The sequence below is a fragment of the Physeter macrocephalus genome, chromosome 9 (assembly GCF_002837175.3).
Source record: "Physeter macrocephalus isolate SW-GA chromosome 9, ASM283717v5, whole genome shotgun sequence".
NCBI lineage: Eukaryota > Metazoa > Chordata > Mammalia > Artiodactyla > Physeteridae > Physeter > Physeter macrocephalus.
This window is the reverse complement of record NC_041222.1, coordinates 13,398,138-13,415,956: the sequence shown is the minus strand read 5'-3', so window position 1 is coordinate 13,415,956 and position 17,819 is coordinate 13,398,138. Positions and strand designations below refer to the sequence as shown.

General features: G+C 35.0%; 1 protein-coding gene across 1 annotated transcript in view; it reads right to left on the bottom strand.

Annotated features, from left to right (window-relative positions):
- Window positions 1-62: 62 nt before the first annotated feature.
- SHOC1 (shortage in chiasmata 1) overlaps window positions 63-17,819 on the bottom strand; it is a 94,666-nt gene continuing 76,909 nt past the window's right edge. The window contains exons 23-27 of the mRNA XM_024126477.3: window positions 16,263-16,356; window positions 12,157-12,288; window positions 9,528-9,677; window positions 7,906-8,866; window positions 63-5,500 (exon numbers count right to left, since the gene is read on the bottom strand). Of these exons, the coding sequence (XP_023982245.2) occupies window positions 5,400-5,500; window positions 7,906-8,866; window positions 9,528-9,677; window positions 12,157-12,288; window positions 16,263-16,356 (1,438 nt within the window). The 3' untranslated portion in view covers window positions 63-5,399. The remainder of the gene's footprint in view (window positions 5,501-7,905; window positions 8,867-9,527; window positions 9,678-12,156; window positions 12,289-16,262; window positions 16,357-17,819) is intronic.

Sequence of the window (17,819 nt, the reverse complement as noted above, 5' to 3'; positions counted from 1 at the left end):
TTATAGTAGAGAATGTAGAAGTCATAAGATGGAACTTTTTTAACTTCCGGCCACTAAACTTCCAAATCTAAGTCATCTGAATCCCTTCCATTTGATAAAATTCAGGTGTCCTTTTTCTAACCCTCTTATTCTGTGGATCCGTTTCACCTCTGAAATGTCACACTATCAGTTAGCCTTTTTCTTCTTTATCTTCAACTTCTCTACTGCATCCTTTTATCAGCATTTAAACATGTTCCATTCTCCATCTTAACAAAAAGCATTAAAAAAAATCTCCATTAAAAAATAAATTTTCGGGACTTCCCTGGTGGTCCAGTGGTTAAGACTCCATGTTCCCAATGTAGGGGGCCCAGGTTCGATCCCTGGTCAGGGATCCCGCATGCTGCAACTAAGAGCCTGCATGCCGCAGCTAAAAGATCCCTGATGCCGCAACGAAGATCCCACGTGCCGCAACTGAGACCCAGCACAGACAAATAAAATGGAAAACAAAAAAACAAAAAACAAATTTTCAGCTATAAAAGATGAGTATATATTAGAAATCTACTGTTCAGCACAGTGCCTGTAGTTAACACTGCTGTACTGGATACTTTAAAATTTGGTAAGAGGGTAGATTTTATGTTAATTGTTCTTATCACAAAAAATAAGGCAGGAGGAAACTTTTGGAGGTGATGGGTAAGTTTATGGCATAGATTGTGTTAGTGGTTTCATAGGTGTATACGTATCTCCAAATTCATTAAGTTGTATACATTAATTATGTAGAGCTTTTTATGTGTCAAAAAAAAATCTCTTGATTGCACTTTCCCTTTGGCAAAAACTTGGTAAGATAGTACAAGAAAACTATAGACATCTCACTTATGAGTATAGATAGGTCTTAAATATAAGCAAGTCAAGTTCTGTAGTTTATCAAGAGACGATACAGCCTTACAAAGCTAATTCAACATAAGCAAATCTATCAATGTCATTCATTACATGAAGGGTTTAAAGAAGAGAATGTTTACATCATTTCATTTTTTCATCTTACTGCATTAGCTAAGACTTCCAAAGTAGTGCTGAATACTAGTGGTGATAAAAAGTATTTTGTTTGTTCCTAATATGCTGAATGCTTCCACATTTCACCATGTAATATGAAATTTGCTGTTGATTTTAATAAACTGTCTTTATCATCTTTAATTTCTTTCTCTTATTTCACTAATTCACTTAGTTTTTATTCAGAACAGCTATTGGATTTCATCACATGACTTGCTGGCGTAAACATTTAAGAAGAAATAATATCTGTATTTATGGATTATATAATTTTACACTTTGAAAACTCAGTTTAGTAAAAGAAATACTTGAATTTGTAATATTACAATTTGGGAGGCTGGCTGGATACAAAGTATATATAGAAAAATAAAAAGCATTTTCTACACTGACAATAGCTAGTTAAAAATGGAAATGGGCACAACTCTGTAAATCAACCATAATTTTAAAAAATAGAAATGGAAACTATCCCATTTCCACTTTAATGACAAAACTATAAAAAATACTTGAACAATACTTTAACAAAAGTGCAAGAATCATAAAAGATTTTACTGATGTTTATAGAACAGGGTCCAAATAAATTTCAGGATATTAGGACAATTTCATTAAAATGCAATCTTACTAAAATTTATATAAATTTAGTGGAATTCCTATTTTATTTTTTAAGGGAAACTGGTTAAAATATCTAAAAGTTTATATGGAAAATCAAGTGTCCAAGAATAGCTTTTAAAACTGTGCATGTGGGCTTCCCTGGTGGTGCAGTGGTTAAGAATCCGCCTGTCAATGCAGGGGACACAGGTTCGAGCCCTGGAGCAGGAAGATCCCACATGCCACAGAGCAACTAGGCCCATGCGCCACAACTACTGAGCCTGTGCTCTGGAGCCCGTGAGCCACAACTACTGAGCCCATGCACCACAACTACTGAAGCCAGCGGGCCTAGAGCCAGTGCTCTGCAACAAGAGAAGCCACTGCAATGAGAAGCACGCGCACCACAGCGAAGAGTAGCCCCCGCTTGCTGCAGCTAGAGAGAGTTCGCATGCATCAACGAAGGCCCAATACAGCAAAAATAAATAAATAAATAAATAAATAAATAAAACAAAACAAAATCGTGCGTGTGTGTGTATGAAACATGGGAGGGTGAAACTTGCCTTACCAGATACTAACTTACTTTGAAGCTGCTGAATCAGAACAATATGACTTAAAAAAACAAAATATTCAAAACAAAATTCAAAATAAACAATATTATTGTAGTATAGGACTAGACAAATAGATGACTGGATGGATCATAATAGTTCAGAAATAGACCTGACTCTTTTTTTCTATTCAGTGGAAAGTATAGTTAATTTAACAAATAGTGCTGGCATTACTGGCTATGCATTTGGAAGGAAATAAAATTGGGCCTGTATTATACTATGCAAAAAAAATTCCACATAGGTTAAAGAAAGGTGATAAAAAAGCATTAGAAGAAAAGTTAGAATAGTTGTGTAACTTCAGGGTAAAAAAGGGCTTTGTAAGCAAGGCAGGAAACCCAGAAATCAAAAAAGAGAAGATGTGTATACTTGATGATCAAATTAAATTTAAATAAATAAGCAATTTAAATAAATAAATAATTTAATTAAGTATGGAATTTAAAATTCTTGTACGGTAAAAATGATAAACCAAATAAGCAAAAGAAAAAGACAGAAAACGTATTTTTTTCAGCTTTCATTTTTGGATGGCTACAGTTTGCACTCCCCATCCCCTCCAACCTAGGCTACTCCATTTATTAAAATTGTTGGATACTTTGCTTTAGGGCAGGCTTGTTATTTGGGGAGAATAACCGGGCTCTTACTGTGAGAGGCAAGGCATGGGACACCCTGGCGTTGATCCCCAGTTGTACGCTGAGTCTCACTGACGAGGGAAGGGGTATCTTATGTCCACCCACAACTGGAAGGGACAGCTGGTGTTCTGATGAGTCCTACAGAGTTTGGGCTGGGCCTAGGAACTTGGGGGTAAGGCCACTCAAAAGCCCTCAGAGGTGAGCATTACAACTACCAGTCATAGATCTAAGGGCAAGTAACTCCCCTTAGAACATGAAAAGCCTCATGGGGAAACACTCTCAGAGAATCCAAGTTTCCATGGCAAGAGCCAACCTGGGAAGTTGGGCCTATTCTAAATAATTCCATGTGATATGGTGTTTGGGAGAGGATCTTGGAGGCTGGACTGACAATTCTGACCCCCTAACAAGGACCTATCCAAACCCTTCAGGCTTCTCCTATGGACCAACGCAACCGGTCATGTGACAATCGCTCCCTGGGAGTGCTCTGCTGAAGCAGAACTCATTTACTTTATCCTCTGTTCCCAGGCTACCAACACAAGACTTGCCTCCCAATAATACCTCTGATGGGCAACAGCACTAGAGGCTGCTACAGACCCAGGCAGAATGAATGTGTCCTTAAACACCGAGCATCATTGAGAAATACAGGCAGGAGGACTCGGACGCTTTCACTCTATTTGGTGAGGAAGCAGGGGGGTCGGTGTTGATAGCTTGGCCTAAGCTTGCCCCAGTCTAGGGCCTGTAAAGAAACTCCTCTTCTCTGCAAGCTGATTAAAGATGGGATCAAGGGACTTCCCTGGTGGCGCAGTGGTTAAGAATCTGCCTGCCAATGCAGGGGACACAGGTTCGACCCCTGGTCCAGGAAGATCCCACATGCTGCGGAGCAACTAAGCCTGTGTGCCACAACTACTGAGCCTGAGTGCCTAGAGCCCATGCTTCACAACAAAAGAAGACACCGCAATGAGAAGCCTGCGCACCGCAACAAAGAATAGCCCCTGCTCGCGGCAACTAGAGAAAAGCCCACGTGCAGCAACGAAGACCTCACGCAGCCAAAAATAAATAAAATAAATAAGTAAATAAATTTTTTTAAAAAAGTTAAAAAAAACAAAAGATGGGATCAAGGAGATCCGCAAACTGGTAAGACAGCCTTACCTTAGTTTAGGAGAAATCCTGCCAAAACTTTAAGAAAGCACAACAGAAATTCCAATAAAATTTCCAGAAATAGTTTCTCTTTGAAGTCTCCACCCCCCACACACCCAAGCAAAACCAAACATCCTATAAATAAAAGTGTAATAAAAGAGTAAGAGAGTTGGTTTAAAGTCAAGTTAAGCCAGTTTCAAAAAGGAGGACGTGATTAACAGTATCAAACAGTGAAGAGAAATCAAGTGAGGTGATGTCTGAATGTCCTTTGGGTCTAAAAAGGTAGAGGTCAATTTTGGTAGTAACAGGGTGATAATTTCAGAAGCCAGGAAAGAGAGAGAAAGAATGCTTGTGGTCTTCAAACATTTTTGCAAAAAGGATGTCCCCAATCCATGTACCTCCATTTTAGAGTTGACATGTAAAAGTTTCATCAGAACTTTGAATAGTTGCAAAGAATAAAATTTTATTAGAAATATTGACATTTTAAAATAAAATTATTACATCTTTCTTTTAAATGTATTCAATGGAATACAAATACTATAGTAATTAGAAACCTACAATCATCCATGTAAAAATATACCAAATATCTTCCCCAAATGTTGTACCAACAATACAGGAAAGTGTTCTTTCTCCCATATGCTGACACTGGAATTCTCAAAAATTTTGCTGATCTGATATGTGAAAAAGCAGTAATTTATTGTTTTAATTTGCATTTGCCTAATAAATAATGAAGATGCATATTGTTTCAAATGTTTATTGGCTATTTTTGTTTCTTCTGTGAAATATCTATTCATATATTTTGCCCATTTTTCTATTAGGTTGTCTTTTTTCCTATCAATTTGTAGGAATTCTTTGTATATTAGGAATGTGTGCCCTTTTTCTGTCATGTGGGTCGCAAATATTTTCTCTTAGTGGTTTGTTTGAAAATTTTGTTTATGAAGACAGCATTTAAATTGGAAGTTCTCTAACTTCAATTTTGCCCTAGGTTTTAACTTTCTTGGTGGTGGAGGGTTGACTGTGGTGATCTTCACTTCTGGACTCAGAGGGTCAGACTGAGATGGAGGCTCATTTCAAAGGCTTTTGCTGGAGGAAAGGTGGAGGCAGCAGGCCCTTCAGGAGACAACAAACAACCCTTTGATATACATCCGGCAAAGTTTTCTATTTCTCTTAAAAAAAAAAAAAGGCTTTTCACGTTTAAGTGAATCTGGGAGCTATTTGGATCTTATAAACAATATTATGTTAATTAGAATACTTACAAAGATATAAACTATAAGGCAAGATGTACATTATGAAAATTTAATGTAGAAACACCGAGAACATCAAAGAACAATTGCATTTTCATTGATATATGAGCAAACCTAAATCATTTTATTACTGGTTTATCATAAAAAAGAATGAAATGTGGCATGCAGCACTATCCTTTCTTTCAAAAAAACCTCAGACGAGTTTGTCCATCATGTCTACCAGGGACTTTTTCATACACTAGACGTCGTTTTTTGAATGGTGGTAGTTGTGAGCACGTGAAATCTGTTAAAAGGAGAAAAAGGAAAACCATTTTATTGCCGATAATAATACGTGTAGGTATTTTTTTTTCCAGCTGTTCAAATGGATCCTGTCTCTTCATCATCTATTTACAAAGCGTTAAAATTTCCAAACTGAGATAAAATAATTATTAAAAATTACATTTTTTAGCATATATGTGCTTGTTCTTAAAGGCCCAATACTGATTAGTGTTAGATACATGTATTTGTATTTGTATGCTCATGCCTTGTACAAACAATTAAATCTCCCTGGATTTAAGACTCGCTTTTAAGTTTTCCTTCATTAAGCCTGTTTCTTAATGCATATCTGTAATGTTGTGAAATTTATCCTGAGCTCTGATATATGATAGGTAGTGATCATGTATAGACTCATCTTTTATGATTGTATTATATGACACATTAGCCTGAAATATTCTAGATTTGGATACTTATAGAGATTGATTCATTAAATCAATAAAAAGGGAGGCTAAAATATTTAAAACAGTAGTAATTATTCCTGGCCATAAAATCTCAATGGCAAGAGTTGGATGCCATTATAAGCAAATTCAAAAGGCAATGCAATAAATAATTTTATCATAGAGACCACAAATATACATTCAGAACAAATGGAAAATTATCTTGAGGTTATACCAATAGCTCTGGACAAATTTTCTAGGGTTGCATCAATATGAATTCAAAAAGTGTTACATCTTAAACAACGTATTTGGAGGTAATGATGTGCTATGGAAAACCACAGTAAAAAAGTCAAAAGTTGCCATAGTGATAATGAAGATACTAGCATCAAAGATTCTTGTTAACTGTTTGAATTAAGTTATTTTATAAAAATAATTGCAAAGTGGAAAAAAAGCAATATTTTTAAACCAACATTATTTATATATGATTTAAAAATATATTTATAACTAAATTAATGAATTAAAATATAGGTAGACATTGACTATTCCATCTATATCCCTAAAACCTTAAATACTAAAATTTATTAAAAAATAATTTCTGAGATCTTCTCATTGAAAAAATGGGTTATCTCATACATTGGGATGCCCTATGTTAAAAAAATATACAGTAATTCACATGCTTAATTTGTTCCAGGGTGGAAAAAAGATGAAATTTTCATCCAGTTCATTTATGAAGCCAGAATCACCTTCATGTCAGACTGTTACGGAATACAAATAGAGCACAATAAATTAATTTCATTATGAATGTAGATATGAAAATCAAATAAATATTAGCAACCATATTTAATAGCATATTTTTAAAAATCATTCCTTAAAAGCCAATTAGGGGGATATGGGGATATATGTATACATATAGCTGATTCACTTTGTTGTACAGCAGAAACTTAACATTATAAAGCAATTATACTCCAATAAAGATATTTTAAAAAAGCCAATTAGGTTTATCACAGAAATGACAAAAATGATTATTAGTAAACCTGTAAACATTTACATTAATGTCAACAGAGAGAACATGTTTGATTTTCCCCAATAGGGACCAAAAAGAGTTTGAATAAAATTCAGCATCTATTCCTCACAAAAGTTCTTACGAAACTAGGGATAGAATATTTTCCCTTAAAAACAGGAACAAAACAAATTATGACTATTAAATGGGACCAAATCCAAGTTTTGTGAGTCTGGGACTTATATAGTTTGAGTGTTCCTCTTTTAATAAAACAAAGAATATAAGATTTTCTGGGCCCCTTTTGGCCTCACAAAATGGCCTGGGCAAAAGAGGAGTTTTGAAGCTTCCAGCTTCTCCTTTCTTTTTGTTTTTTCCCCATCATAGTAAGGCCACCTTTGTATGACCATCAGAACTTAATATTTTGTTCTAAGTGCTTAGGCCAAGGCGATAAGAAATGACACAGAAATAAAAGGTATAATTACCAGAAGTGAGAAAATAAAATTGTTCTTTTAAAAAATTGATATGACTAAATGTTCAGAAACATCAATTGTAAAATAGAGAGCCAAGAGTAGTATCTATTTAATAGGATTGTCGAAATTAAATAATCCACATAAAGGAAATATAATAAGTTCTTAATAAATGCTAGCTCATTAAATATCCCTGCTTGACAAAGAGGCTACTTTTCTAATTCACTAATTTCTTTATTTAATCTTTGTTAATTTTAGTCTTCTGCTTGACTTAGATTTGTTCCATGTTTTTACTTGTAACTTCTTAAGTTAAATGCTTAGTTCATCTAAAGCTACGAGAATTTGACATATTTTCTTTGCCTTTATTTTCTTAAAAGTCTATAATTAGAATTTTGATTTTCTTTGATGCCAAAGTTATTGAAGATTCTTAAGTGTAGTAATTAAAACAAAACTTTTTTTTAACTTGGAGATGAGTCTATCTTTTAAAATTACATTAGAGGGTAGTTTTATCAACTATAGACAGTATTACCTGTTAATGATTTGTCTCCTGTGTTAGACGAAGATACAGAGTGCCTTTTCTGTCCTAAACATTTTCCAGCTCTTTGGTAGAAATAAAGACTGTTGAATTCTTTTTGACTTACATTAGAATCAGAAGCACAAAATAAATCCAAACTGGGGACGGATGGTATTTCTTTCCAGAAAGTCTTTTTAGTCTCAGCATTTGAACTTTCACATATGAAGCCTTCTAACTCATCCGATAGACATTTTTGCTGATTAGTGAATAAATTATCTTTCTGAGAGTACCATTTGTCACATGTATTCTGCTCTGTACCATATTGTAAGTTGAATGAGTGATTCTGTTGTTGCCATACATTTCTCTTAAAGTTCCAATGAAGAGGAGATTGAGAACCCTCTAGCGAAAAGACAGGGGCAGACAATTCTTTATTTGTAGGTCCTTTTGCTTCATGTGTTCCCTTTTTCTGATAATTTATAAAGTTAGGGGTAACTCTCTTCTGAGTGTCAATTGGTGATATCATGGTTTCACAATTCATTGCTGTTAGACCCAAAGAAAAGACATCTGACTCTGAATCATTCTGGTTCAGAAAGGAATTACCAGACACATTCCTTGCTTCTATATTAGTCAGGAAAGAATTATTCTGCACTATGTTAGGGTTACAGCTGGACTCTTTCCAGTAGCTGGTCTGATTGTAAGAAGTCACAGGTGGTAAAATGCATGGCATTTCTTTTAGTTTCATAAGGGAAGAGTTATAATTTGAAGCGGTGTTTGTGTCTTCGTGCACTGTCTCTCCTAAGTCTGAATATTGGTAATATTCATTATGTTCTTGAATGACAGAATCTGAAGAGCCAGAAGCTGAACTCTGAGAAGTAAAGGCACTAGTTTGATTCTTATTTTCCTGAGGTGATGAAATTTGAGGTGATTTTGTTACGGAAGGACTAATCTTGAATAAGGAAGTGATGTCACAAAAATGCTGAAAAAAATTTAAAAATTAATTAATATAATAAAAAGACAACATAAACATCAGACAAGTAAATATAAGTGATGACGCTTATCTAAATGGAAATAAGGAAAAATATAAATAAGTAGTCCATCCAAAGGTATTATATTGATCCATGTAGTGAGAACATAACTTAATTAGGCTCCATTAAAAGAAAAACTTATTGTAATTTGCATCTATTTTCTAATCACTTAAAATAAAATTTTTAGCTACACAATTTACATGAATACCATTTCCTTCATAAAAATTAAAGAAACTTACTGATAAGGCTAAAATTCTCTTTAGCTACTACTATAAAGAAGGGCTTCAGGATTATTTGGAAGAGATAATGTAAACACATATGAATAGAGTGTGTAATTGAATATCTGTGGGAAGTATAACACTTCAAAATGATTTGAAGTGTGATAAACGATCTGTACAGAATTATCTATATAAGATAGCTTTAAAATATATAATGTGATTGATGACCAATGAGAATTCTGTATGAAATTTAGTTTAAGTAAATCATTTCTTTGCTCTGTGAAGTCCAAAACAAACTTGGATAACTTCATTTTGAAAACCCTTATGGTAAAAATAGATACTCAGATGCAAAGGAAATAAACTCATAGAAGAATATGGATCTCAAATAGCTAACCTTTAACACTTTTTCTGGAACTTCAGGTAGGAGTTCCCGAAGTTGACAAAGAGTTGCTAATAGTATCCAGTTCAGTGAAGGTCCTTTATTTAACATGAGCTGAGCCACCAATGGATTAACACTTGGAAAATCAAGTAAGTACATTTCTTCCTAGAAAAAAGTGTAAGAAATAATCAGCCAGTGTTTTTTTCTTACTCTACTCACTCCAGCAGACTAAAATTTTTGTTGTTGCACCTACCACTCAATTTGAGATGCTTGGGGGAAAAAAGTATGGCCAGGAGGTAGGAAACTTGTTTGTCAGTAAAGATTCATACACCCAGAATTGGAAAGGTTCTTAAAGTTCATTCAGTCTGATCACTCATCCAAAGAGACTCATTACCGTCCATTTCCTTCAAATGACAATCGTTTTATCTAATGACAGCTCTTCTACCTTTCAGGGCAGGGTTCCCCAGCCCCCCGCCCGCACAGCAGGAGGTGGCGGAGGTCCAGCGAGCGAAGCTTCATCTGCTGCTCCCCATCGCTCGCATTACCGCCTGAACCTTCCCGCCCCACCCCAGTCCGTGGAAAAACTGTCTTCCACGAAACCGGCCCCGGTGCCAAAAAGGTTGGGGACCGCTGTTTTAGGGGACTTAGTTATATAGCTCAAGATTTCTTTAGCTCTCCCTTTGTAGACCATATACTACCATGGTTTGGTTAAATGAACCATGTTTATGATATCTAACAGATGTTATAATTTCAGGAAAGGCTTATTGTGAAAAGTACAGGAAGAATTACTATCAACCAGAACTGACCCTGACAGTCTAAAAATATACATTTTCAGAGAGATCTCATAAATGTCTAGAAATGTAGCAGCCACCTTTATTGCCAAATTTCTTTTTTTTTTTCTGGGTTACACTGGCTTTTTGCACCCTCTTTTAGTTTATCAAACGACAGACATGTGAGTAGATTGGACGTGCCTTGTAGGAAGGAAATCGCACATACATACATATATGTCATAATTAATTATACCCATACTTGTTGATAGTGCTATGTTCTGTTAGGCATGTAAAAGTCCTGTGATTTAATATATATGACTATTTTATTTATTTGTTTTATAATTTTATTTTTTCCGTAAGTAAAATTCTCCCATTCCTACTCCATTACCTCAGTTCTCTCTAGAGATAATCAATGTTATAATTTCTTGGTATCCTTCCAGAGATATTTTATTCATTTACAAACAAATACATATAAATATTAATTTCCCCTTGTTTTACACAAATGGTAGTGTACTGCATGCTCTGCACTGCAACTTTCATGTTTCACTTAATATATTTTGAAGGTCATTCCAAGTTAGTACATAATGATCTTCATAATTCTTTTCTCATGGCTTCAGGATTTGAATATATTAAAAATAAAGGTAACAGAAACACTAGGTTGGTATGAAAGCCTGGAAATATTTATACTTAAACAAAAGGAATTTCTAAAAATTAACTATTTAATCTTATAACTATTTCATAACTCTACTTTCAATTATATAATTGAGTTACTGACAAATCATAGAATGACAGCATTTTGCTATTCTCATAATATACCTACGATTCTTTTTTTTTGTGTGTGTGTGTGGTATGCAGGCCTCTCACTGCTGTGGCCTCTCCCATTGCGGAGCACAGGCTCTAGACGCACAGGCTCAGCAGCCATGGCTCACAGGCCCAGCCGCTCTGCGGCATGTGGGATCCTCCCGGACCGGGGCACGAACCCGTGTCCCCTGCATCGGCAGGCGGACTCTCAACCACTGCACCACCAGGGAAGCCCATACCCACTGTTCTTGAATGCTGAAATGTAGGAATTAGAAAAATTATTTTATTTAAAAAATATTAGACATTGAAGCCATTAGATCACCTTATAATAAGTTAGATTTGAAAGTTCATTATAAAAGATCCCATTAAAATAGTTCTATGAGGGACTTCCCTGGTAGTGCAGTGGTTAAGAATCCGCCTGCCCTCAAATCAACTTCAGGATTTTAATGTACCTGTTTACCTTTTAACAGGCCAAGAGCTAAGGATGGTTTTTACATTTTTAAATGGTTGGGGGGGAAAAAGACTATTTTGTGACATTTGAAAATTATATTGAAATCAGATTTCAGTGTGACCAAATAAAAGTTCTTGGAAGAATCCGCCTGCCAATGCAGGGGACAGGGGTTCGAGCCCTGGTCCGGGAAGATCCCACATGCCACGGAGCAACTAAGCCTGCGAGCCACAACTGCTGAGCCTGTGCGTCTAGAGCCTGTACAACTACTGAAGCCTGCGTGCCTAGAGCCCACGCTCCGCAACAAAGAGAAGCCACTGCAATGAGAAGCCTGTGTGCCACAACGAAGAGTAGCCTCCGCTCGTCGCAACTAGAGAAAGCCCGCATACAGCGATGAAGACCCAACACAGTCAAAAGTAAATAAATTTATAAAAAAAAGTTCTATGAGATTGAAAAATACTCATAATTCTGGAAAACTGTCTAAATAAATGCTGTGCATTATGGCTATTGTTACATATGTTCATGCAAGCATGATAGAACAAGAAAATGCTACCAGAAAGAGAATTCAAGTACATGTATTTATATTTGCTTTGCAAACATCTAATTTATATATTAGGAAATAAACCTTAGATGGTGAAACTTCAAGCCAGGATTTATCCAACCATTCATGAGGATCCCTCTTCGAGGTCATTAAATTGTGGTCAGCAATTTGTCGAATTAGCAGTGCAGTCTCTTCCACTCCTGGGGCAATTATAAGCTAAAATATATTTTTTATGTTAGATTATAGGAAATACTAGGAAACTAAATATATCACTCAAAAATTGTTTGCAATTAGGAGAAAAAGACCCCCAGAAGATTCTAATCTTTGTACACTATTTTAGATATAATTTACTAATTTATCTATGTGAAATCCAGGATGTTTTATTTGTGAGGATAAACAATTTACTTTCCTTCTTTGAATATGATATCCTTGTAGTTTCTAATTTTTGGAACTAAATTGTTATTCTTCACTTCCATTTGGCATTTATTAATAAAGTCTTTTAAACATATTTGGTGTTTTATTTCATCTGTATTAGAAAAAAAGCAATTTGGATGTCACTAGCAATAATTAATATTTTGCTTTTTCTAGGTTAAACTTAATAGTTCTCAAATAAAATAAAAATTAAACAATAGTGCAAGATTTGTCAAAAACAAAGTTGAAAAATAAGGATATTTACAGATTAACTTGATGCTGTATTCAAAAAGAAGAATATGTTTTGATTTAGAGTATTCTTGGAATTGTTCATCCAATCTTGGCTTATTTGATGGTAAGATACCCCTGCCAAAAATGTGTGATGTGTGTGTGTGTTAAACTTAACTCTAAAAAGAACTTCTTAATATCCCCTATTTCCTGTCTGTCTCTTGTGTTTTCCTCCATGCCCTTCCCTCTTCTGAAATGCCAACCTTTTTCTTCCCCTTTCATTTCTATTTTTATCTTCTTCTTCGTCTTTTGGCTTTGGTTGAGGGAAAGATAGTTCATGGGTTAGCAGTTTAATGTGGATAGAGAACACTGCCCTAAACAATCACATCTTAAAAATATGAATGTTCTGTCCTGTAGTGGAAATTTAAGAAACAAAGACTGTACAAACCTCACAAAATAATTATGACATTTTTTTTCTTCCACAAGAATAACAAATACAAAACTGCTAGCATATACCTAGGGGTATATGCATGCTAAAGAAGGATTTTCTTTTTATATTAAATATATAGAGTACACAGAAATACACTGTTTGATTCCAAATTTATTTTATTAAAAGTTTTGGACGTTTTGAGAAGATTTGAGACTTTTATTTAAATATAAATTTTATTTTAAAGGGCATAATTTTATAATGGTAATGAATATTACCTTAACATAAGGGTAAGGATTCTGGAGCTCATGGCTAGACTTTGGGAGATTCAAGAACCCCTGCTAACATTGTTTTCAAAAATTTGCATATGTGTGTATCTATGCATTTTTCTGCAAAGAGAATTCATAAGAAATTTACAGAAGTTTTTTTATATTAGAGTAAAATATGGCATGACACTACTAGCTGTATTTTCTTTTCGTTTAAGAAAATGTACTTAAATTTCTTAATATTCCCTTTATGGCTAGGCTCTCCAGATGCTTGGAAATAAAAAAATAATCCAACCTGATGGATTTTTTTGGCCTAAGAGGCCAAAACCCATATTACTAAATGTATTCTAAAATAATACAAGTCTAGGGAACCCCCTTTAATGTCACAAGGTCATCAAGTTAGGAGAATGGGAGGCTTGAGTATTGGTGATACGTTGATACAAGAATTAGAGCAAAGTAATAATCTTGTTTCTCAAATTCCATGGAAAAACGGACATACTTTTAAGATTATTATGTAAACTTGAAAAGCTTTTGGAGTAGTTTGATCCAGGTGGGAAGGGACTTTCATTTGGAATGGATTGTGCCTGAGCAGTACCTCCTATTTCATCTCCAAATGCCTTCCTTGGAACATGTCCTCTGTGGATCATGTCACTGTACCTGAATAGGGTCACTTACTGGTATCAGATACCCCATGTATAGATTTTTTAAATGATTTTCTAAAGCATATTTTGCATATGACTGCTTTCTATTAGCTGAAGAGAAAAGAGGCTGATTAAGTGGTAAAACCTCACTTGAATGAATAAATGAGACAAATTTATATTTATTTAGATAACTTTTCTAAGAATTTTACTTCTATGTTTAACATGCATCACAGGATCAAAATTATCTGGATTCTATTTCAAATAGATCATTTGTTGATTTTCTTAACAGGTTCTGCTTTCACTGAATTCTATTTAGTAGATGTTTGTTGAATATTTTTACTGTGTACAAAACACTGTGCTAGATGCTATAGGTTTTACAAAGAAAAGGGCCTAGTTCTCACCATCCAGGGTGGAGGATATATGAACAAACACTTCATATTATAATAAAGGTATAAAGCATTATTAGGAAGATGGGAGGAGAGATTCATCTTGAGAGAGTATAACTGGTGCAAATTTTTTAAAGGAGGTGGTATTTGAGCTGGGTGGAAAAAGTCAGAACTATGAAGACTGGCAGTAAGGGGATGGGGAATAGTATTTCTGGGGGAAGACAGGACAGAATCAGATGGCTGAGAGGTGGGGGCATATTCAGGAAAAGGTGAGTAGAATGATGTTAAAGGAAGGATTACTAGGGGTCAAATCATGGAGGAGTTTGAATCCACCTGAGGTTAACTCTATTTTGATGAAGTAGGAAGCTACAGAAGGTCTTTTGAGCACAAAAATTCAACTCAACAACAAATATTAATCAAAAGCCTACTACGTAGGCTCTGTGCTTGGTGCTAGGAAGACAAAAATGAAAAGTATGTTCCCTTTCTTTTATGCTTACAGTCTAGGGAGTGAAATATTCACAGCTGTATTTCAGAAATGTAATTGGTGTCAATATACATGATGCACGGGAGTGGGAAAAGAGTAGAAATAAAGAGATTAATTAGGAAGTTACCTTAGAACGCCAAGTGAGAGGTGAAGGCCTGAATTTAGGGAAATAGAAATGGCAGTAGAAAGGAGAGGCATACTCTAGAGACACTGCAGAGTTAAAAGGAAGATTTAGCTACTGATTAGATTAGAATAGTGATGCCATAAACTAGGTGTAAAAAACTAACAGAAACCTTAATTAAAATAGAGTTGGGAGACCAGCAGGAGGAGCTCTCATGCCCTACCATGATAGTACAATTCAATAGGAAGAAAGACTTCCCCTTCTTTCCTAGCAAGGGCTCAGCCAATAAGAGGCTGTCACAACTCAGCCAATGAAAAGCCACTATACTTCGAACCCTCAACTCCTCCAATGGACTCTTTGTTTACTATAACCCTCCCAACTTCCTTTTCCTCTCTTTAAAAGATTTCACCTCACCTTGTTGTGCCTGGACTTGCACATGGCTTGCCATGGTTGCAGGCCCTGAGTTGCAATTCTTTGTTGATCCCGTATAAACCCATTTTTGCTGCAGAAATAACTGGCAGTCTACTTGTTTTAGGTCAACATCAAGTTTGGGGGAGGATGAGAAGTTGTGTTTTGGATATGCAGAATTTGAGGTACCTGTGGGATATTCATGTAGGGATTTCCAGTAGAATTCTAGAATATAGGTGCAGACCTTAAGAAAAGTTAGAAAAATTTTAAGGATTTTCTTAAAAATGAAAGCTAAATTTGTGGGAATGTCTGAGTTTATCAAGGAAAGAATATAAAGTGATAATAGTAGAGGACTGAGCCCTGAATTTTGAGGAAATATATAAACTTCAGAGTGGGACATTGAAAAAAAGCCAAGAAAGGAGACTGATTAGAGATCACCAAGATATTGCTCTATTCATATGTCATAAGATTTCCATCTTACAGCAGATAAAAACAGTATGTCTCTCATAAGTGAACATTTCTGATCAAGGGATATTTATTTTTATTAATATCCTGACCTGTTTCAAAAAATCTTAGTAATGAAGAGATAAAATATGAATTTAAATTCATTAAAGGCTTTTAGAGCAGAAATTTAAGTGGAAAGAATATTTGTTAATTTGAAACTGTTCTTTATATGGCTTTTAAGTGTTTTTTAGTTTACCCATTTAATGTTTCTTCTCACTGGGCAGTGGAGTTTCAGATTTCATAAATTTTGGTATGAAAATACAAACATACATACATAAATGAAAAATACAAACAAACATATAGAAAAAGAATACCTTTACATCCAGTTCTTCTGATTTTAGCCCAGATGAAACCAAAGCTGCATAAATCAAAGCTAGGTGATGAAGTGTGTTTTCTGTAAGATAGTACCTAAAAAAAATTATATTATTATATTCTACTCATTTGATGTCTGACTATACTTAATAAAATTCATTTTATTTTTCACGCTTTATAAAGTTTTTAGAATAACCTGGCTAAAACAATGCCTGTGTGGCAGACTCATTTTTTTTGTCCACTCAGCACTCTTTTGTAAGAACAGTTCCACCTTCATTCTTCAATAGTACCGTTAAATCTAGGAGATGCTGAGTGTGCGTGTGTGTGTGTGTGTGTGTGTGTGTGTGTGTAGAAGAGTTTAACTCATCCCCTTACTAGCCCCAGGGATGGCTATGTGACTGAAGCCTAGCCAACTACCTGGCCAAAGTATCAGGTTCACATATGAACATATGACCAGAGCCAGGATAACTAGAATCCTCCCTGGGTCTTTTCCCTGAACTGTTAGAAAAAACACTCTTTTAAATGATCACTATATGACGTGATAGAGGTCTTAACTAACACTAAGGTGGTAATTATATTGCAGTATATAAATGTAACAAATCAACAGAGTGTACTCTTTAAACTTACACAATCTTGTATCTCAGTTATATCTCAGTAATTTTAAAAAACACTGCTATTTTCCTGTCTATAGTTATTAAGCAGGTCAGATGTGACTAGAGCTGTGGGTGGATATTTCTACTATCTTTATCCACTTGAAGTACTCCACGCAACAAAAAAGAAATTTATTGGCTTATATTACTAAGGGGTCCAGGAGAAGACATTTTTGGACCCAGGGACACAAACAATGTCATTGAGACAATGACTCTTAATCTCTTTGCTCTTTTTTCCTCTGTTGGCTTCTTTCTCAGGTAAGCTCTTTTCAAAAGAGTGGCTGATAAGAGAGACACACTGTGCCTAAACTGTTCAAACAATGTGGTTTCTATTGAACACCTGCTTTCTTTTTGGAATCTAGAGTTTTGATTTGTGACTAGCTCTTAATAAAAGCCCTGGGCACTGAGTGTCTGGCGAGTTTCCCTGGTAGACAACATTTTACAAACGTTATCACAACTTGTTGCTGGGGAAGTTAAGCATGTTCTGTGTGACTCTCCTAGTAGAGGACTCTTGGAAGCTTCCTCCTAGTTTCCTCTGGACTTTGATCCATGCCCTTTCTCCCTTTGCTGAATTTGCTTTGAGTACAAGAATACTTTCAGTGCTGTGAATACTCCTAACAAATCATCAACTTGGGGGTTGTCTTGGGGACTCCTGACACATTTCCTCAAACAGGAACTGATGGCATGAACTACTAAAGTAATTTAAAAATTTTATTTTGTATTTTCAATTCTCCTTATTTGGTCAGTTGATTAAGATACTTTAAAAATGTTCCAATGATCTAAAAATATGAAACCGAGATACCCAGAAGTCTGAAAAGAATTACATTTTATAATATATTATTGTGAATAAATGATAATTCTATCCTGAACACAAAACAATCTGAGTGTTAAATAATCAATTTTTTTCAT